At 37.7% G+C, this 22,484-nt stretch overlaps 1 protein-coding gene and 2 long non-coding RNA genes across 4 annotated transcripts in view; 2 read left to right on the plus strand and 1 right to left on the minus strand.

Annotated features, from left to right (window-relative positions):
- On the plus strand, nt 1-4,248 carry LOC306992808. Its single transcript, XR_013796341.1, has 3 exons — nt 1-935; nt 1,106-1,167; nt 3,578-4,248. It is a non-coding gene; the product is annotated as an uncharacterized lncRNA (long non-coding RNA).
- On the minus strand, nt 1,719-17,292 carry LOC306992795 (myosin-7-like). Of its 2 annotated transcripts, XM_079601989.1 has the most exons (39): nt 17,263-17,291; nt 17,134-17,166; nt 16,732-16,941; nt 16,509-16,652; nt 16,275-16,431; nt 16,166-16,193; nt 15,956-16,064; nt 15,511-15,603; nt 15,350-15,413; nt 15,162-15,260; nt 14,975-15,078; nt 14,441-14,579; nt 14,227-14,345; nt 13,937-14,086; nt 13,666-13,836; nt 13,270-13,579; nt 13,106-13,185; nt 11,631-11,836; nt 10,640-10,763; nt 10,420-10,556; nt 10,078-10,333; nt 9,744-9,986; nt 9,486-9,662; nt 9,257-9,402; nt 8,721-8,811; nt 8,249-8,638; nt 8,034-8,160; nt 7,839-7,957; nt 7,536-7,732; nt 7,210-7,393; nt 6,925-7,090; nt 6,720-6,844; nt 6,239-6,547; nt 5,941-6,144; nt 5,548-5,844; nt 5,341-5,445; nt 5,107-5,202; nt 4,873-5,010; nt 1,719-3,654 (listed from the first exon to the last, which is right to left on the minus strand). In XM_079601989.1, the coding sequence occupies exons 3-39, from the start codon at nt 16,927-16,929 to the stop codon at nt 3,634-3,636; spliced, it is 5,823 nt and encodes a 1,940-aa protein (XP_079458115.1). In that variant the 5' UTR covers nt 16,930-16,941; nt 17,134-17,166; nt 17,263-17,291; the 3' UTR covers nt 1,719-3,633. The 2 variants fall into 2 exon arrangements, with proteins under 2 accessions (XP_079458115.1, XP_079458114.1); XM_079601988.1 differs by having other exon boundaries at nt 13,106-13,579; nt 17,263-17,292.
- A 3,542-nt stretch (nt 17,293-20,834) lies between these two features.
- Nucleotides 20,835-22,484, plus strand: part of LOC306992809 — a 30,050-nt gene continuing 28,400 nt past the window's right edge. Inside the window, exon 1 of the long non-coding RNA XR_013796342.1 lies at nt 20,835-20,899. This is a non-coding gene — a long non-coding RNA (uncharacterized lncRNA). The remainder of the gene's footprint in view (nt 20,900-22,484) is intronic.

The raw sequence follows: 22,484 nt of genomic DNA on the forward strand, positions 1-22,484 counted from the left end.
AGGGCTGTAGGTAACATTTTGTGATTCTATATCAATATGGCTATAAAATAATAATTAATATCATTACTAAATACATAAAAAAATTACTGAATAAAAACTAAGAAGAAATATTACTATTTTAATATTTCACTGTGAAATAAATAAAATAGTATATATTTTGGGGGTTTTTTTACATTACAACTGTATAATTACAACGCTAACACAAATACAAACACTGGTGCATAATGAGCTGGTTGTGTGTAAGAACAATTAAATCACAGTATTTGCAATTTGATAATTGCACCAAGCCATATCTCTATTTCGGTTTTATGTCATGCAGCTAAAAGTAATTGTTCTTAACCTGCTTAAACTGTGCCGAGCAACTTTGTGTATGAATCATACAACATCCTATCATATATTCTAATAATCAATAGATATTTGTATACTTATATTTAGGGATATATAAGTTAATTCTGCCTGTTTGTTTTTCTTATTAACAGGTCTTGAAGGTTAAAAAAAGGGAGATTATTTGTGGCATGTTGCTTACAGGATTTTAGTGTTTAGCACGAGTTCCTCATTAAGTCCTTCACACTGGATTAACAGGAGATCTGGAGAACCTTCACATCCTGTCTCTTTTCCTTTAGCTGCAGATCCATCTCTTGCTATGACGAGGTGGAACATTCCTATCCACACTCTTCCCTGAGACGGAGGCGGTTCATTCTCAGCTGTTTAGGCCCTTTGTCGTCTCAGCTCACCAAAGGGTCAATAACTTGACCCATTGTACTGCATGACCATTGAGCAGGCTATTAATGGAGACTAAGGGGGGTCTGTTTGATTTACTTGGACAAGTGTCCAATGCATGTCACATGATGCTTTTGCTCCTTTGATTGAGTTGCTTGTCATTTCTTCTTTATCCCTTGTTCGAGCCAGCTGGATCATGGAGACAGAGAATACAGGTATTAATATTTGCATGATGTACCTCTATCTATCTATCTATCTGAATTTGATTGTTCTCCATAAGAACACATTAAGTGCTTCCATTAGGCAGATTGGCATGACTTTAGACCTCAGCTTTACAAATGTTTATTTTTCTCTCACTCTCTTGTCCCTGTTTTTTCTATCTCAGCCACACAAACACTGTGATCCCTGCAGGAGAAGATCCAACAAATATCTGAAGCACAGATGAAGGTAATGCAAAGCAATGCTTTTTCTTTTTTATTTTTAGTTGCTCAGTGTTGTAATTGACAGGAAAAATGTTTTAAATACCATATTTCATAAATATTGAATTAAACTCATGGTCATAATATGTGAGAACCATTACAGTTTTTCTCAATCGCTTTGACAGATTTTACAAAGTCTTAAAATTTTTTAAACTGTAAGTGCAACTTTTGTCTATTAACTATCACACGTCTGCAAAATGTAGTTACTCACCCAAAACATTTAAAGTCCCCCTGTAGGGGGGGGGACTGTTTTTAATGTTTTGCCTATGTGTCTATCTGATGTTTTTAATATGCTTTTAATTCATGAGTCAACACCATTGCTGAGTATTTTTTTCTCAAAACTGCAGTAAATCAAAGACATTCTGAAAAACGCAGTTTGAAATCGCTGGTATTTCTGACGTCACAAACTACCTTATAACCAAATTTGGTCTACATGCAGGGCGGTCTTTAGCATATCTTTAACTGCGAAGCAGGGGGTCTCAACAGAAGCCATGTCATCTCTGTATATTTTTCTGTTGATATGAAAAATTGTGTACATTTAGCAATATAGCGGGTGAATTATGTCATGTATATTACGATGTTATGATGAACTATATGCCTTTCTTTACTGACATTCTAAGTTGTTCGAAGTGTTTCTAAGGATGCTGAGTTTTACAAGGCAGATGGCAAAGGCGAACATGGTGTGTGTAACATTAGCAACACATTATTAACTGTTTGATAATGTAGTCAATCAAAAGGCTAATCATGTGAATTACCGTTACGTGTCCGACTTTGTCAGAAAATACTGGTAACTACATGGGTTAAGGTTAGGTTAAGGCGTAGGTTCAAGGTTAGTACCTAGTTATAACCCAGTTATTGTAATTGCTATAATAAGTACATAGTATGCTTTTGCTGTTATTGAGGTGGATACGGGTAAAGTTAGGGACAGATTTGGTGGTATGGGTATTTTTAAGGGTGGTTTAAGGGGTAAAGGAAGGGTCAATAGTGTAATTATAAGTGAATATAATAGACACTGACATACATTAAGATCAAAGTCAGTTATATAATGGAAAGTTGTACTGTTCTCAGGAGGATTGTTCATAAACATCAGGATACTGAGAGAGTTATCGCATGTTATACTCTCACATACACAGTATTTTTGCATTTGTTACTGTTAGTGTAATTACTAACACTTTACAATAAGTTTTAGTTCATTTATGCATTTGTTTATGCATTAGGTACAGTGTATAACATTTTAAGTTGTCTCGACTAATTATTATTTAGTAACTAGTTCCACAGATTTTTTGCGTTCACTCAATTTCCCTCTTCAAAGTGTTGCTTCAATTGTTATTTTTTAGTTGGCCCAAACTTTACTCCAAATTTAAAAAGTACTATATGCTCAACTAGTTTTATAGTTCATTCAACTAAAATGTTTTAGTTGGCCCAATATTGACTCCAAATTAAAAAAGTATGTTTGCATCAACTAGTTTTATAGTTCATTCAACTAAAATCTTTAAATCAGGATTAAACTAGAAATTGCTGTACTACATTTTATACTGAGGCCTTTAAATGTTAAAGACTTTATATGTAAATTGTGTATTCATGATTTGATGTTCAAAAATAAACCTACACTGAAAAATTAAAGGAATAAAAAAAGTTGTGACAACTTGCCCCATCCTTGCCCCAGCTTCATATGAGATTTAATGGTGGTGCTGCTCTCAAGTGGTGGTGACTGACTATTGCAGCTCTCACATTCACAGAATTGTGGAGGTTACTTTAGGTTTAGAATTAATATGAGAAAGAGATTCTGCTGAATAGTGCTGAACTCCATGCCTAAATTCTTAGTCTAACAATGATTGCTGTTCACAACAATAATTTATATTGACTGTAATTCTAATGATGATTCACATTTACCAAAGATATGTAATGGTCTATGTTGGCTATTATTATATGGTACTTAATTTTTTTCCTGCATTTTCCTGCTCTGCCAAAACTGAATAAATCTAATTGAATGGCTTTGATGGAGGCATTATAATAGATCCGTGTGTACTTTAAATGCCTTCATTTTATTTTATTCCCTGAGGATAAGCTGTGTCAAAACATACAGTGTAATTGTCAGTGGCTTACATCTTAAGCTGCATTATGTGGTTTGTATTAGTTTGGTAAAACTGGTAAACACCCTGTATCTTTTTATGGTTCAAATGACAATTTAAAAACATTTAGAGTTTGAAAGACTTGAAAGAGAGAACTTAGACTATACAGCCTAGTCTGTGGCACATAGAGTACATTCAGGCAACTGATTTACTGTTGTGTTTAGGATCATGTTGGGATATTGCAATGTCTAGATTGTTAAAAAAAGAGGATGAGGTATTCATTTTCATGTCTGGTTTATTCTACAGAACTACAGAAGAGATTGTCACAGCAATCAATGTTTAGAGAGATCCATTTAATATTTTCACTCTTCATCAGCCCCCTTCTGTTAGGAAGAAAAAGGAAAAAAATGTTAATGTTAAGCTGATCCAATTCAAAATGGCCTAAACTCTACACCACTAATCAATATTGATGTTTTTTTTATCAATAGCTACACATCAAAATGCATTTCTTTAAGTGTAGTTTTCTAAACTACTTGCTATTCATATCCTAAAGTGTATGATCCTATCCTGATTGATCCTATGTATCAATCTCTGCTCTCTTTCTGTTGATGTTCATGCCGCGAAATCTTCATATTTCTACAACAAGATCAACAGCGCTTCTAACACACGAACACTTTTCAAAACATTCAACTCTCTCATCTGTCTGTTTCGACACTGTGAATCATCAGATCCTTCTATCCACCCTCTCATCACTGGGCAACAAAGGAACTCCTCTCCACTGGTTTAAATCCTATCTCACGGGTAGGTCCTTCAGGGTCGCATGGAGAGGCAAGGTATCCAAAGCACATCAACTGACCACAGGGGTTCCTCAGGGTTCAGTTCTTGGACAAAGACATCACGATCATGCAGGTTTGCTCTGCACAACATCAGGAAGACCAGGCCTTTCCTAACTGAGCATGCAACACAACTTCTCGTCCAGGCTCACTCCTCTCTTCATCTCTCTGCACTGGCTACCACTCGCTGCTCGCATCAAGTTCAAGGCATTGATGCTTTTACAGATCGACCAAAGGCTCAGCTCCCTTGTACTTTCACTCGCTCCTACGAGTCTACATCCCTACCAGAAGCCTACGATCTTCCAATGAGCGACGGCTCATGGTACCATCACAGAGAGCCACAAAATCACTCTCCAGAACACTCTCATTTATGGTTCCTTGCTGGTGGAATGATCTCCCCACCCTCATCCGGAATGCAGAATCCCTGACAACATTCAAAAGAGAGCTGAAAAAACGAATCTCTTCCATAAGCACTTAACCTCTTTCCTTTTCCTTTAATCCTCCCATGTCTGGTTTATGCTACTCTAAGTTTTGTATTTTGAGCACTTCCTGCGTTGTTTTTGCCTGCTCATGATGACTCGCTTGCTTTGGTCCTCATTTGTAAGACTCTTAGGCGTCTGCTAAATGTAATGTAAATGTAAAGTCACTAACAAGTGCCGATCTAGAGTGGACCTATCAAGTCGACTCAACTGTGACTATTTACTTTTGGCTTTTCTGAGGGTTTTTTGTGTGTGACCAAAATGACTTGTTTTAAGTGCCTACTCTTACTTTATTGGATCCTGTATCACGGCTCTTGGCTCTCAGCTTGTTGACCTGAGATTCAGCAATGTCAGCCCTCTCCTCTGCCTCATCCAGCTCATGCTGTATCTTACGGAACTTGCCCAGATTGGAATTGGCTTGTTCTTCCTAAAGATTACACACAACAGCATTTGTGAAAATCAAAAGATGCAATTACTACAAAAGTCGTATCATTTGATGGCACCAGTGGGGGGAAAAACTCACCGCCTCCTCAGCAGATCTCTTGTAGGATTTGACCTTCAGCTGGAGTTTGTCCACCAGATCCTGCAGGCGAGCCAGATTCTTTCGGTCTTCCTCAGTCTATGCAACGCAAAACATTTTTTTTATTATATGCAATATACATTTAAATACTGTAAGACAGCACTTTATGTATTTTTAACAAATAACATGATCAAATCAAGCAGGGGCAAAATTGTTATTAGGCAACATTTTTCCTACCTGGTAGGTGAGCTCCTTGATGCGTCTCTCATATTTACGAATCCCCTTGACTGAGTCACTGGCCTTTCTCTGTTCTATCTCCACCTCACTTTCCAGCTCTCTCACCTAACAGATGTGTAACAATTTTGGTATAAAAATTGTAAAGTTAAAAGAAAGCATTTAGCAAAAACATCTTAAAATAAATTCTCAAAAACATCAGCAACTTACCCTTGCTTCCAGTTTCTGGATCTGCTTCTTGCCTCCCTTCATGGCGATCTGCTCAGCCTCATCCAGACGGTGCTGCAGGTCCTTGATGGTCTGCTCCATGTTCTTCTTCATGCGCTCCAGATGAGCACTGGTGTCCTGCTCCTTCTTCAGCTCCTCTGCCATCATGGCAGCATCAGTGATGGCCTTCTTGGCTTTTTCCTCAGCATTCCTGCACTCCTGCACTGCCTCCTCAACCTCAGTCTGAAGCTGAGTATTATCTCCCTCCAGCTTCTTCTTCTGATTCAGCAGGCTGGTATTCTGAGCATAGATAATTTTGACATTCATATAGTCTTTTGATTATATTGTTTACTAAGAGGCTTTATTTTGCATAGTATTAGTACAGATGTGTCATACCTGGGAATCCAGGAGCTGAACTCTCTCACTGACATCCAGCAGTTCCTGCTCCGCCAGTTTTCTTCCTCTCTCAGTTTGTTCCAGCATGGATCTCAGCTCATCCAGTTCAGCCTGCAGCAGATTGTTGCGTCTCTCCACAATGGCGAAGTTCTCTTTGAGATCATCATTACAACGGAGAGCGTCATCTAGTTGCAGTTGGGCATCCTGTAAAGTACAAGTTTTACTAATGAAAAGACTGAATAACTATGTTGGATTTCACCTAAGCATAGTAAAATCTTGATTTGAAGATTTGTCATACTTTGAGATGTCCATGAAGACCCTTGAGTTGCTTCTGGGCTTCTGATGCCTGTCTGTTAGCCTGGCTGAGCTGAATCTCCATCTCATTGAGGTCTCCCTCCATCTTCTTCTTTAGCCTGAGAGCTTCATTTCTGCTGCGTGTCTCTGATTCCAGTGAGCTCTGCAGGGTATCCACCATTCTCTGCTGGTTCCTCTTGGCCTGCTCCATCTCTTCATCTTTCTCTGTCAGCTTACGTTCAATTTCAGCTTTGACCTGATTGAACTCCAGCTGAGCTCTAAGTATCTTGCCTTCCTCGTGTTCAAGGGAACCCTATGAAGAGTAAAAAGGGTGTTTGTTATAATAGAGATTTAAAAATTTGGGCTGGGAGGTGACCTCCCTTAAAATAATCTGGAATGATCAATTGCTTTAAACAACAGCTTGATATTAAATCAAAGAGTTGTCAAATTAATAAGAACTTTGGGGGAAATGGTTGTTCTTTTACCTCAGCCTCTTCGAGAGCAGTTTGTATCTCTTGTTTCTCCTGCTCCAGTTGCTTTCGTAGTTTCTCCAGCTCATGAATATTCTTCCCACTCTCACCAAGTTGCTCAGTAAGATCAGAAATTTCCTCTGTGCAATAGAAATAACATGTGAGCTCACTAATACTAGCAATTAAAGTAATGGTTTGGGGTCTTAAAAAACACTATTACCTTGGAGATTCTTGTTCTCCCTCTTCGTGCACTCCAGGTGGTCCAATGACTCCTCATATGAGTTTTTCAATTTAAAGAGTTCAGTGCTCAGAGATCTAGCTTCTTTTTGGGCACTTTCCAGTTCAGTTTGGGACTCCTCATACTTCTGCTTCCACTCAGCCAGGACCTGGTTAATTTTCAATAGGCCAAATGGTCAATGAGGGCAGTGCAGTTTGCTGGTATTTTATTTTGTAAATATATGGCAAATTTATCCAGCTAATGACAAAATGTACTTTCTCTTCTTACTTTATCAAAGTTTCTTTGCTTCTTGTCCAGAGCAGCAGCAGCAGCATTGGATCTCTCCACATCCACCATGAGATCTTCAATCTCATTCTGCAGCCTGTGCTTGGTCTTCTCCAGAGAGGAGCATTTAGCATTAACAGCTTCCACAGCTTCTTCTGCATCTTGCAGACGCTGAGTTAGCTTTTTTCTGTAATCAAAATACAAAATATGGTGAACATCAGAAGCATTATTCATTAAACTGTATTTAAATGTGTTTAATAGGCCTCAGAAAATGTAGAAAAGTTTCTAATCACTAAAGACAAAACCTTCAAATTTTGTTTGTTTCTTACTTTGCTTCCTCCAGCTCCTCAGTCCTCTGGATGGCATCAGTTTCATACTTGGTTCTCCACTGAGCCACTTCAGAGTTTGCCTTGGACATGCCACGCTGTAGCTCAGCCTTGGCTTCTTGCTCCTCCTCATATTGCTCCCTCAGCAGATCAGCATCATGACGAGCAGACTGAACTGCATGGGCCAGGGCATTCTTAGCCTGAAGACAAACAAAAACAAACAAATGTTTGCGGCTAGTTATTTATTACAATAGTGAATTTGCATGTCTTTAGCAAACATTTTAGACATTGAAGGAGTTTGGAAACCTTGATTTCTTCTTCGAGCTGTCTCTTGAGGTCTTCAATTTGCTGAGTGTTGGATTGTTTACCTCTGGTTAACTGTGTGACCAGGGAGTCTTTCTCCTCAAGCTGTCTGGCAAATTCACCTAAAATACAATATTAAATAATATTGACTGTTTTTCTATTATTAAATGGTAACAAGACAATATTTTGTGTTCTTACCATTTTCAGTTTGCAGCTTGGCTTTTTGCATGGTGAAATCACTGATAGTGCGCTGGCCTTCCTCAGCCTTGGTTCTGTACTCACTCATCTGGTCTTCCAGAGTTCTGGACATTTTCTCCAGGTTTGTCTTGAGGATAAATTATATCGTAGTTGATTGCTTTCTTTGACTGACAACACATACATTATAGACTCTCACCATCATTTCTCTCGCTCACCTTCGCCTTTGCCAGCTGCTCCATGTTGGAGACCACATCGTCCAGTTCCAGTCTGAGTTCACTCTTCTCTTTCTCCAGCTTCTGCTTCACTCTCTGGAGGTTGTCAATCTGCTCTCCCAGATCAGCCACACTGTCTGCATGTTTCTTCCTCAGTGTAGCCGCAGTGGACTCATGTTGCAGAGTGGTCTCTTCAAGGTCTCTGCGCAGTTTCTGGAACTCAGCTTCACGTTTCTTGTTCATCTCGATCTGGGAAACAGTGGCTCCACCAGCCTCCTCCAACCTCTCACTGATGTCCTCCAGTTCTCTGGACAGATCAGCTCTCTGTTTCTCAACTTTAGCACGGGCAGCTCTCTCAGCCTCCAACTCTTCCTCAAGCTCTTCAATTCGGGCCTGGTAATGTGCATAAATTCAAAATTAAGATTACAATTCTTATGTTTTTTTTAAAACGTATTTAGACACATATAAAGTTTACCTGCAACTCTTTCAGTTTTTTCTGGAGTTGGGACTCCAAAGCTTGTCCATCTTCAATCTTGCTATTGAGTTGGCTTATTTCAAAGTCTTTTCTGCCAAGTAAACAGGATAACACATGAATGATTACATGAATAATAGAATTAAAATATCAAGTAACACTTTACAATAGGAGTCCATTAGTTAACGTTAAATAATGAATTGAACAAACTTAACTAACAATGAACAATACATTTATTACAGTATTTATTAAACTTTGTTAACAATAATTAATAAAAAATAAACTTTTAATTGTTAGTTTGCTATCAGCTCTGGCCCATTTCATAAAATTAACAGTATTAACAATATTAAATTAGATTTTAATTGTGTTACTACATGTTTAAATTTACATTAACTAAGATTAATAAATGCTTAGAAGTATTTTTAATTATTAATTTGTTAAATTATCTAGTTAACTAAAGTAAACTGTAGCCTTATTGTAAAGTATTACCAAATATCTTTTAATATAAAAAAAATTTTTTTAAATATAAAATATATTACTTCTTTAGCCGCTCCTCCGTCTGCTGCTTATCATTTTCCAAATCCATCACACTCTCTTGAGTCAACTTCAAGTCACCCTCAAGCTTTCTTTTAGCTCTCTCAAGATCCATGCGAATTTTCTTTTCTTGTTCCAGAGAACCTTCAAGCTAAATTTCGTGCAGAAAATCGTTGCATAGTTACTTTAAATGTTTCTCATTTTAATTCTAGTGTTGTGTTTTCTGACTCTTACATCATCCACTTGTTGCTCCAACTTGGCTTTGGCTTTGGTGAGTGTGTTGACTTTGTCTTCTTCACTCTGGAGGTCATCCAGCGTTTGCTGATGGGCCTCCTGAAGAGCTTTCTTCTCCTTGGTCAGCTTAGCGATGATCTCATCCAAAGCTGCCATCTCTTCTATCATGTTTTTAACCTGTAGAAATGTGTCATTGTATCAAGAGGCTCTTAACTCACCATTCTAGCATCAATAACAGGTTCAGTGTTGAAAACTGACCTTGTTCTCAGTGGCATGTTTCTCTTTCTCTACTTTGGCCAGAGTGAGCTCAAGATCATCAATGTCCTTCTTGAGCTCAGAACATTCATCCTCCAGCTTTCGTTTCTTTGCAGTCAGCTCAGCATTCATTTCATCTTCATCCTCCAGCCTCTCAGTTATTTCTTTGACTTTGGCCTCAAGCTGGATCTTACTCTTGATTAGACCTTCACATCTCTCCTCAGCATCTGTAAGATTATCTTGCTCCTATCAACATGAGAAAAATTGAAAACTTGTTTTGTTTTCTGACTTGTTTGAAATGTGAAAAGTGCAGAGTTGTAGTCTCATGTGAACTTACAGACTGTGCTAAAAGCTGCAGGTCGTTCTTCTCTTGGAGAAGAGAAACCATCTTTTCCTCAAGCTCCTTTCTGCGGGCTTCAGATTTGGCATAAGCCTCCTTCAACTTGGTGAATTCCTCCTTCATGTTGGCCATTTCTTTCTCGGACTCTGCACTTTTTAGCAGAGGCTTGATCTTGAAGTAGAGCTTCATCCATGGCCAATTCTTGACACCCATGAAAGCACGTACGTTCCACTGGATCACCAACAGAGCATCTCTGTAGATATTAAATAAGAATGTTCAGTCTTGCATTTTAAATGTAACTTGGAGAATATGTTAAAGATTGAAGAGGTAAAATCTAACCTTCTTTCCACAATTTTCTGGAACTCTTCTCTTGATAGAAAACCACGAGACATGGACTGAATTCCAGTTATAATTAGTGCAAGACGGTCATCTCGCATCTCTTCAAGAGCACCCAGAAGACCAGCCTTAAAAAAGACCTGAACAGTAAAGAATTTGGGGTCAAAAAGGATGACAGTGGAAAAGTGGCTTTGGAAAAAATGTATGTTAATCCTAAAAATACCTTAGTATGTCCTAACTTGTACTGTTCGTGATCGATGTCCAGAGAGCCCAGAAGTTTTTCTGCACCCTTCTTGTTATCAATGAACTGTCCCTCAGGGATAGCAGCAGGATTTAGGATGCGGTATCTACACACACAAAAAACAACACACTTTAACTATTGTTTTATATGTATTTATTTTTATTTCTAGCAAATGCTTAATTGTGCAAATAGATTGTTGAAATAATGCAACTTGCAATTACTTAAAATGTATTCATTATTTTATAGTTATTGTGTTATTATATTATTATATAGTTATTTTGTAAGACATTAAAGCCATTTGGTTTCATACCAGCTTCCACAAGAGATCAGATGCGTTCCAACACTAGTCACATTCAAATCCAGACTCTAAACACATCAGTTTACCTCTGCATTACTGAATGAGCACTGTGCCACTGTACGTCCGACTGATTGCATTTTATGTTATCTGTGTATCATCTTTTTATTCTCATAATTCTTTTTTATAACTGTAAACTTTAAATTATCCTTGTTTTTATTTTTAGTTAAGATTTTTAATTTTGGTTAGGGCTGTCTGGTTGGAAGTGTTGAGAGAATTGGGAAGAGAGACAGTGAGTTTACGCACGTACTCAGACGTGAGTGTGGGTGTTCTTGGATGCAGGCTGGTGGATTAGCGAAAGCAGACGGTTGGTGATAACTCCACTCCATTAAGAGGTCAGAGGTACACTGGAAGCCATCAGAGGCAGAAGGTGTTAGAATACTCCACCCTATTGATGGATAGGAAGGTCACTAGGAAGCAGGGAGTTGCTATTAGTGTGTCTCGCAAACCCAAGATCTCTGACTCTTCCATTTAGACAGGGGAGCCCCGAATTTAGTGATTCGGGCATGATATTTTCTGATTATTTTAATTTCTTTTCTATGTAAAGCATTTTGAATTACCATTGTGTATGAAATGTCCTATATAAATAAACCTGCTTTGCCTTGCCTTCATACTAACCGTTGTTTGAAATCTCCATACAGGATCCTGTTGGGGAATCCCTTTCTGCAGATCCTGATGCCCTCCAGCACACCGTTACAGCGCAGCTGGTGCATGACCAGAGGATTCTCCATCGCCCCAGGAGTCTTGCTCTCATTGGGGATGAGGCAGCGCACAAAGTGAGGGTGAGTTGACCTCAAGTTGGTCATCAGCTTGTTCAAGTTCTCCTGTTGGTGGACCGTAGAGAATTTAGATTAATATTCAATAAAACCTTGTGAGATAATATAGTTTTATAATATTCCTTACTAGGGATGTCAATTTTCACAAATTCCCATGATCGATCGTCGTTTAAATTAACGATCAATTAATCGATTAATCATTAGCCTTAATACTGCATATTTTTCTGCTGGAGTGCATGGCCAACAGCAGGACAGGGTAGGCAAATCCTGCTCAAAACGCAATGTTCCTCACCAAATGAATGAGAATGATTTTTATCTAAATAAAGGGCTAGTAGGATTGTAAAATGTTTCGATGTGATTGATCATTTCATTAAATTAATTATTTAATAATCAAATATAATTACTACTACTAATACAACGCGTCACCAGCGCCGCCTCAGATGTGAGCAGAATGTGTGACTGGACATGCTCTCCCTGAACAACGCACTGAAGAAGGCAACTAAACCCAATGCATTCACAACGATTTAATACAATAGTGTTCTCATGTTATGTAATATGTCAGTCCCAAATTATTCATCGTTATTATTTGTCGTGCATTTCTGTTTGAGCTGCGCACGCTGAATGAATGGGCTACCGTTAAACTGGAGCACTTAGTTTGCTAGCGTTTTATTTAACTCAAAGAAACGCATCCTATATTAGATTAATTCGATATATTCAAAATAAACATAATATTACAAATTATTTCTGCACAAAATGACACGAATGCACAAGTGAACTTGAACTAAGTTACGTGCCATTCATTCATAATGACTCATGTTGTGGACACGCTCTTCCTGGAGCAACGCTACACGGCAACTAAACTCAAATTTCAAAAACTCAAACTCAAAAAAAAAAATGTTTTATTATAATATTGTTCTCTTTATAATGTTATGTAATATTACAGTCCTCCCAATAGTCATTATTAGTTGCGCAGTGCCGTTTGAGCCGCGCGTGCTGAAGCTGATCACGGGCACTACAGCGTTAATTCAAGGGATGCATCCAATATAAGATAAATCAGATATAGATAGCCATACACAAAATAAACACAATATTACAACTTACATTTGCCCAAAACAAAAGGCTGCGAATGAACACGCAAACTTAGTCATAATGAAGGTGTAAAATTGTCCCAAACAAAACGCGCTTGCTTTATTTCGCGGTTGAGCAGCACGCACGCGCATGGACCTGCTTAATCGATGATCGAGAAGTTGTATCGATTAAATGTATTATCGGCAATTAATCGATCGTCAATTCATCGTTGACATCCCTATTCCTTACCCTATGGAGGGCTGACACCGTCTGGAAGGAAGAACCCTTCTTTTTGCTACCTTTGGCAGCCTTTCCTCCAGAATCCGTAGCTGTGAAATAAATGATTTTTCTTATTATTAAACAGTAAAAGTAGTGCTTATTATATTTCATGTCACACATCAGTGTGTACTTACCTGAGTCATCAGTAGCGAAATTAGCAAACAGAACAGACAACAACTTAAGAGTTGACTTCTGGAAAAACCCTACTACCGTCTCATTGAGAGGGTCCTTGTTCTTCACCAGCCAGTTTGCAATGTTGTAGTCCACAGTGCCAGCATAGTGAACAAGGGCAAAATGGGCCTCTGGTTTACCCTTGACAATCCTAGGCTTCTGGAAGTTTGGATTTTTCCCCAAGTGGTTGTCATAAAGCTTAGCTTTAAATGTTGCATCACTGGCTTTTGGGAACATGCACTCCTCTTCAAGGATGGACATGATACCCATGGGCTACAATGACAGTGACACAGTTAACAAGAGTTAAAACTGAGAACTATTACCCTCACAGTATATTTATCAACATAGTATTCACCCACCTTCTCAATAAGCTCAATACAAGCCTGCAAGTCCATGCCAAAGTCAATAAACACCCACTCAATACCCTCCTTCTTGTATTCCTCTTGCTCCAGCACAAACATGTGGTGGTTGAAGAACTGCTGCAACTTCTCATTAGTGAAGTTGATGCAGAGCTGCTCAAAGGTGTTGGACTGCAGGTGGAATATATTGTATGATCACAATGGTCAAACAGGTTGCACTGCTTGTTGGATTTGTTTTATGACTAAAAAGAATCTGTTTCTTTTAGCTTACATCAAAGATCTCAAATCCAGCAATGTCCAGCACACCAATGAAGTACTGGCGAGGCTGTTTGGTTTCCAGGGATTGGTTGATTCTCACAACCATCCATAGGAACATCTTCTCGTACACTGACTTTGCCAGAGCACCAATAGAGTAGGACACCTAATAAAGAAATGATTGAATTTTTGCAGAATTTGACATTGCAAACTAGAAAGCGATTTTTCAGATACATGAAAGATGTTGTTTGTATGTCTTAGAAAATGAACCTATGATGCTGATTTTTTTTAATTTTCATTCATTACCTGCTGGACACTCTGTCCCTTGGTGACCCACTCATTTCCTACTTTGACTCTTGGGTGGAGCAAACCCTTGATCAAGTCAGCTGAATTTAGGCCCATTAGATATGAGATTTTGTCAGCTTCTACATGTTAAAACAGAATACAGAGCTATGACTCTTTATACAACATGTCTTAGTTTTTTTTCCTTTATAAAGCTAAGATTCCAAGTTATACTGACCCTCAGTCCCATCAGCCTCGGCCTGTTCCTCTCTTTGCTTCTGTTTGAATTTCATGTTGCCAAAGTGCATTACGGAACCAGTCAGCTTGTAGATGCTGTTCTGCTCTTCTTGGGTGAAGCCCAACACATCGAACGCTTCCTACAGCAGATGTACAGAGCATTTTTAAGTGTTATGGCAAATGTTTCATATTCTTCTTTTTGGCAAGTACATTAGAAGTCTTTCTGTTTAAAGAATAGACTGACCAAGAGAATCAGTTATTCTCTTTCAAGTCATTCTATACCTGTATGACTTAATTTCTTCTGTGGAAGACAAAATGAAAAACAGGTTATTTTTCTTACACAGCTTCAGAAAAACAATTTGTGTGGATCTTTGATGGTGCTTTTTCATACTTATTGACAGCCCCTTATCATTATATGCTTTTATTGTATGGAAACCAGTCAAGACATTATCAATTTGTGTTCCACAGCAGAAACGCAGTTGTGAAAAGTGTTGTTTTTGTATTGTGAACTGCCTATGTTTTAACAAACACCCACATCAGTGGCTATCAGCTCGTCACCGTCATCAATAGAAGCCACTTGTGTTTCTCCTTGGGAGATAAAGGCGTAGTCATAGGGGTTGTTGGTGATGAGCAGCATTTCTAAGGAGAAATGGGAACATAGATCAGAAAAGACTCTTCTAATTAGAGATGGCAATGTTAATAGATATGATGGGTTATTTTACCCAGCAGTTCTGGTCTTTTCTGGGACAGAATCTGATAGAAGATGTGATAGTCTCTCTCAGCCTTGAGCTGAAAAGTGACACGGGACTTCTCCAGCAGATCTAAATTAATTGATAAATAGATGAATATCAAAACAGTTACACATTTCATCAATGTGTGATTTGTTGGAATGATGTTGGGCAGTACTTACAAGTCTCAATGTCAGCAGAAGCTAACTTTCCACTGTGGCCAAAATGGATACGGATAAATTTACCCTGTAAATAAAGCAATACATAATATCATACATAACATGCTCATATAACATAATGCAAACCCATATAGAATAATAACACCAATGTAAACCCCACTTACAAATCTGGAGGAGTTGTCATTTCTGATGGTCTTGGCATTACCAAAAGCCTCGAGAGCAGGATTACACTGGATGATTTGATCCTCCAGAGTACCCTGAGAATCATATTTTAACAATAGGTGTGAAAAACGTTTGATTTACCTTCTTATCAGATAACAGCCATACATATTTTCTGACTCTATGTAGTCTTGTAATAATAATAATAATAATAATAATCCATAGAGAACCTAAGTCACAGTAGAAAATGAATTGGGAAAACAAAAAGGTTGTTTTTTTATGCGTTAATGCATTGCAATCTGGTAAGTAAGGGAGTATCAAATTATGACAATTTGTGATTCAATATTTAATAAATGAAGACCATTAATTTAGTGATTGTTTTTGTATGCTATGTTAAATAGAAGGTATATTCATTCATCCATAATAAGCCATTTTTTGGGAATCAAGCACCTTTTTCTCCATTGATGGATCCTTCTTGCCAGTTGATGCTGCTGCAATGCTCGCAAAGTACTGGATTACTTTTTTAGTGTTCACAGTCTTTCCAGCACCGGATTCTCCACTTAGGATAAAAATAGTTCATTAAAAGACTGATAAAATGCAGCATGGAAAATATTGGTAAAAGGAGGAGTATTTTGGTACGTCATCATATGTATTACATACGTGATCAGGACAGACTGGTTTTCTCTGTCTGTGAGAAAATAAAACATAAGAAACTTAGCATTTGAAATCGCATTAGAAATCAACGGAAAAATACAGGTCAGATCATCACCTGACAACATGTACTGGTAGGCATTGTCTGAGATGGAGAAGATGTGTGGAGGGGCCTCATTTCGTTTCTTTCCTCGATAGGCATTGACGACGTCCTGGTTGTACACTGGCAGAAACTTGTAGGGGTTCACAGTGACACAGAAGAGCCCAGAGTAGGTCTGTAAGAGATTCACAGAAGGTTTAGATCTGCTCATGCAAGATAAAGAGAATGTGTGTGTTTTAAGACTGGACTCACGTAGATCATCCAGGCTGCGTAACGCTCTTTGAGGTTAAACAGCACAGCGGGCTCGTGCAGGAAGGTGAACATCACCATGTCCTCAATTTTATCGAACTTTGGCGGGTTCTGGGGGTGAACATCAGCCTCCTTCACAGTTACTGTCTGTAGATAACAAAAATGTTTTGACAGTCACTCTGTACTTCTGTCTACAATCTACAACAATGCAGAGATTGGATCTTACCTTCCCGAATTCAGTGTCAACAGTGACTTTGTCACCGTCTCTACTGGTGATGGAGGCTTTGACATACTCAACCGCAGGGTCGGGTACAAAGCATTCCTTCTTCATGTCGAAGGGGCGAGTTTGGGCCTCCAGACGCTCCTTGTCCGACTTTCGTAAGAACGGGGCAGCTGGCCCGAACTCTGACATCACATCCACCATCTTTCAATCAGACTGAGGCATAGATGACAAAATTCTTAGAACTTGTAAAACTTGTTTACAATTAAAAAAATCTATTGTAAAAATGTAATTTAATTATTTATAAATAAAACATATTTCTTGGTCTTCCAACAGAAATTATTGCATAAACATACATAAACAATATACTATACACATTGTGTTGAGTTTTATAAAAGCATGCCTTACCAGATAAAATCCAAACCCAAGAAAGTCCAAGTCCTTTCAATAAAACAAGAAGTATAATTCATGAGAAGTCATCTTATTCTATTGTTCAGTCCTCATGAACAATTTCATCTAAATGATGTGTGCTCTTACCTTTAGATGGCACAATGATGTGAGCTTGCAATATTGTGCTGTAACTTATCTCTTTATATAGAGGCACAATGACTGTGACGTTGACCGTCTGTATTTGGTCCGACTCATGTGTACCTCTTTTTGGGTGCCTGAAAAAATATTTGAGTCACAGTAGTTCAGCATGTGGAAATGGTAGTGCAACACGATCAGAAAGGATCTAGATCACAATGGTGCTATTTTTGTCCCATATGTATATATATATATTTTTTAAAGATATCAGATCTTTACTGAATGCTTTTATACTGAAATGTACACCTTCATTTTCGTATTTTGTAGGTCATTTCATAGGCCAGATTCACAACATGTCTGTTTTTTTTTTTTTTTTTTTTTTTTTTGTACGTAAAGCATTATAGAGGTAGAGACTCTTGTATATATAATGTATCTGAACCATAGTTGAACATTCACATAATCCTTTTTAAATAAAATTGCTTAATTGACAGTTAGATTCCAGCAATAATGTGCTATAATGCTTTTCTTAAACTGTCATTTTCTGTCCTCAAAGAGAAGACAGGCATGCATTGGGAATTTCACAGGTTTATCTTTGTGCTCAAGGATCAAGACAAGGTAACAATACTTCACGAACAAGATGGCTGTAACAGAACAGTAAAATTGTCAGTAGACAGCTGTAACGGGAACAATGAATATCTGCACTTGCGACCTTTTGTTCTCGCCTAATGCAGAGACAGCTGCAACTCTGGCTTGTTCTTGTTTGTTGCTATGACCTTTCTTGATTTCCCAAAGCTATATACATCATATGTGTTTAACAAGTTCATTAGCAGTCATTCAAATGAACAACAGCTTCATTCATTTACAAACTCATTCTTTCTTTAAAATGATTTTCCAGCTTTACAAAGATTTCCTAAACAAATGCATGAATTGGATTCTGTAATATACAAAATTTAATTTGTATGTTTACAGAAGTTAATATATTCCGAATATATTACAGCAGTGTTACTTTTTCTGTGCATCAGTTAACACGAAGATACTTATAATTATTCCTTCTTAACAGATAGAACATGGCGAGCAGGTCAAACTAATTGTCTCAGCCCCAGATCTGTGTCTAAACCGCTCTACAGCATTGATTTATTGTTGAGCCGTGTGAGCCATCACTCAAGACCTTTTGTGAGGTTTCTGGCCTGCCATGACCTCTCGTCCCTCAGTTATTCTGCACCCTCTCAACAAGCACCTTACTTAGTCTTAGCACTTGGGCAATCTATTCTAGGCCCCTCATCCTTTACAGAGCCTCATTCTGACCTGTCTATTTACCCTTGTTTATCAAAACACAGGAGCAAGAATGGAAGAAATGGGGGCAACCTTATGTCTAATAACGTTTGTAATCAGAGCTTTCTTTTGTCACTGGGTGCACTAGAATGCATTCTGCATTCATGCATCTGTTGGGTTAAATAGGAATCCATTGTGTCTCTACTTCCTAGTTAGTTTTGCTACTAAAAATTAGATTTAAAGCGCTATTTACTGGAATTATTTTTTTCCTTTAGTTGGTCAGAACAGTGGATGTTACTTACTTATTCAGATAACATTTTCCGTTGAAAATTATTATGTTGGTCATACTTCCAAAAAGTATAATCTGTGATTGCGAATGCCAGTATCCACACCAGTGCGGCGACTGACAGCCGCACGTTCTCCTCAAAACATTGGATTCACCCACGCTGTGCTATGCATTTTCACAACCCACGTAAAGTTGATAATTCCGCGAATAACTGCAATTGCAGATTTCGAACAGAGATGGCGACAAAGAGGAAAAACTGCGGACTGCAGCTTTAACTAACTAAAACCATAAACATTTTCATTACTTGAAATGAACATCAACTGAAATAAAAGTAAAAGTTGCCAGTCAAGGCAACATGTCTTATTTTAATTTAGTTTAACTTGATGTATTAAAATAAAAACTTTTAAAAAGACAAAAACTTTAACTAACAGGTTTTCCATGCTTCTTGAAAGTACTTGAATTCAAGGACTGGAAAGTATGTGAAAACAAACATAGGTCCATAGGTTTTGTTAGAGTAGCATGGTGCTATTACCAAAAGAATGGCCTTTATGCTCTGCCAAAGCCAGAACAAAACAGCGCTACTGATTGGGGAGGAAAAAAAAAAAAACGTATAGATAGTCAAATCGCATTTTCAGCGCATCTGTCATTTTTGTTCAGACTAAAGGGATGGTCATTCCTTTGACTTTAATTTATACACATGCAAATCGTCAGACCGCAAGCTCATGCAAAAAGCTTTGCATTCCGCTGCGTTCCAAAGTTCAAGTTTTGTGAACTCTGATCTGCGAATTCGCAATCACGTGAAAAGGTGTGACCAGTAGAAGATCGATACATCACAGCGTGAGCTCTTGGCTGAATTAAAATAACAATATTTTTGCAGCAAAGTTGAGTAGATTGTATATCTTTAAATTTGGAATGTATGACTATTTTTTATATGTTGAATTCATGTTTATAAAAACGATGCTGCAGAGCGTAACACGAGTCACGACTATTATCACGACTGTTGCCTTGTCCAACGAAACTTTGCATGCTCAAAATCTACCGTGACCATGGATTAATGCGAAAATCGTACCCTTTAAGTTGTCTTGTTTACGTGGCATTGTTTCTTTTACTTTAGCCCTGAGGACAAAGATAACCTGTTAAATCCCTTTGAGTGCCTCTGTGATAGAGATCAGATAGTATGTAGGACATGTCTCATCTGTAGACGTCCATCAGTTACATGACCTAATGCCTATGACTATGTCATGCTTGAGATATTGTTGAACCACCTTGAACTTTCAAAAGCTATGGCTACCTCTCATTGAATGTTAATGCACAAATTGGCTCAAACTTATCACATTGCCTGTCTAAGGAAAATTGACATTAGGTACATATAAGTTCATTCTGCCTGTTTGATTTTCTTATTAACAGGTCTTGAAGGTTAAAAAAAGTGAAATTATTTGTGGCATGTTGCTTACATGGTTTTAGTGGTTTGCACGAGTGCCTAATTAAGTCCTTCACATTGGATTAACAGGAGACAGGAACCTGTCTCTTTTCCTTTAGCTGCAGATCCATCTCTTGCTATGACGAGGTGGAACATTCCTATCCACACTCTTCCCTGAGACGGAGGCGGTTCATTTTCAGCTGTTTAGGCCCTTTGTCGTCTAAGCTCACCAGAAGGTCAATAACTTGACCCATTTTGCATCATGACCATTGAGCAGGCTATTAATGGAGACTAAGGGGGGTCTGTTTGATTTACTTGGACGTCACATGACGCTTTTGCTCCTTTGAGTTGCTTGTCATTTCTTCTTTATCCCTTGTTCAAGCCAGCTGGATCATGGAGACAGAGAATACAGGTATTAATATTTGCATGATGTACCTCTATCTATCTATCTGAATTTGATTGTTCTCCATAATAACACATTAAGTGCTTCCATTAGGCAGGATTGGCATGACTTTAGACCTTGTTTATTTTTTTATTAATACATTTTATTTTTTGTTGACAAATGTTTATTTTTCCCTCACTCTCTTGTCCCTGTTTTTTCTATCTCAGCCACACAAACATTGGGATCCCTGCAGGAGAAGATCCAACAAATATCTGAAGCACAGATGAAGGTAATGCAAAGCAATGCTTTTTCTTTTAGATTTTTAGTTGCTCTGTGTTGTAATTGACAGGAAAAATGTAAATACCATATTTCATAAATATTGAATTAAACTCATGGTCATAATATGTGAGAACCATTACAGTTTTTCTCAATCGCTTTGGCACATTTTTCGAACAACTTTTTCTAAGTCTAACAACTATCACACGTCCGCGAAATGTAGTTACTCACCCAAAACGTTTAAAGACCCCCTGTGGTGAAAATCAAGTTTTTAATGTTTATGTGTTTATCTGGTGTTTTTAATATGCTTTAAGACAAACCATGTGCAAATTCATGAGTCAACACCATTGCTGAGTATTTTCTTCTGAAAACTGCTGTAAATCAAAGACAGTCTCAAAAATGGTCAGGTCTACATGCAGGGCGGTCTTTAGCATATCATTAACTGCGTCAAGAGGGGTCTCAAGAGAATCCATCTTGGTATATTTTTTTGTTAATATGAAAAATTGTGTACATTTAGCAATATAGTGGGTGAATTATGTATCTTATGCATATTATGTATATTACGATGTTATGATGAACTATATGCCTTTCTTTACTGACATTCTAAGTTGTTCAAAGTGTTTCTAAGGATGCTGAGTTTTAGAAGAGATCAGGTGTGCTCCTACAGTAGTCACATTCAAATCCAGACTCAAAACACATCTGTTTAGCTGTGCATTTACTGAATGAGCACTGTGCCACTGTTCGTCCGACTGTTTGTACTGTATTTTACTTTATTATTTATTCTAAACTGTTTTAATTATTCTTATTTATTTTAAATTATTTTAATTTCTTCTATGTAAAGCACTCTGAATTACCATTGTGTATGAAATGTGCTATATAAATAAACTTGCCTTGCCTAGAAGGCAGATGGCAAACGGGAACATGGTGTGTGTAACATTAGCAACACATTATTAGCTGTTTGATCATGTAGTCAATCAAAAGGCTAATCATGTTAATTACCGTTACGTGTCCGACTTTGTCCGAAAATACTGGTAACTAAATGGGTTAAGGTTAGGTTAAGACTTAGGTTCAGGGTTAGTACCTAGTTATAACCCGGTTATTGTAATTGCTATAATAAGTGCATAGTATGTATATGCAGAAAAGGACTGTAAAATAAAGTGCTACCCAAAACATTTAGCTGTTATTGAGGTGGATACGGGTAAAGTTAGGTACAGATTTGGTGGTATGGGTATTTTTAAGGGTGGTTTAAGGGGTAAAGGAAGGGTCAATAGTGTAATTATTAGTGAATATAATAGACACTGACATACATTAAGATCAAAGTCAGTTATATAATGGAAAGTTGTACTGTTCTCAGGAGGATTGTTCATAAACATCAGGATATTGAGAGAGTTATCGCATGTTACTCTCTCACATACACAGTATTTTCTCACTTGTTACTGTTAGTGTAATTACTAACACTTTACAATAAGGTTTAGTTCATTTATGCATTTGTTTATGAATTAGGTAACTAACTAACAATGAACAATGGTTTTACAGCATAGGAATATAGGTTAATATTAATTTCTCTATATACATTTTTTCAAATGAGTTTGACTTTT

The sequence above is a fragment of the Phoxinus phoxinus genome (assembly GCF_949152265.1).
Source record: "Phoxinus phoxinus genome assembly, chromosome: 24".
Taxonomy (NCBI): Eukaryota; Metazoa; Chordata; class Actinopteri; order Cypriniformes; family Leuciscidae; genus Phoxinus; species Phoxinus phoxinus.

Coding starts and splice junctions, on each gene's coding strand:
- LOC306992795 (XM_079601988.1), bottom strand. CDS start 16,929: ATGGTGGATGTGATGTCAGAGTTCGGGCCAGCTGCCCCGTTCTTACGA. Junction 5,446..5,547: donor TCCAGAAACTGGAAGCAAGG/GTAAGTTGCTGA, acceptor CACATCTGTTAG/GTGAGAGAGCTGGAAAGTGA. Junction 5,203..5,340: donor TCAAGGAGCTCACCTACCAG/GTAGGAAAAATG, acceptor TGCGTTGCATAG/ACTGAGGAAGACCGAAAGAA.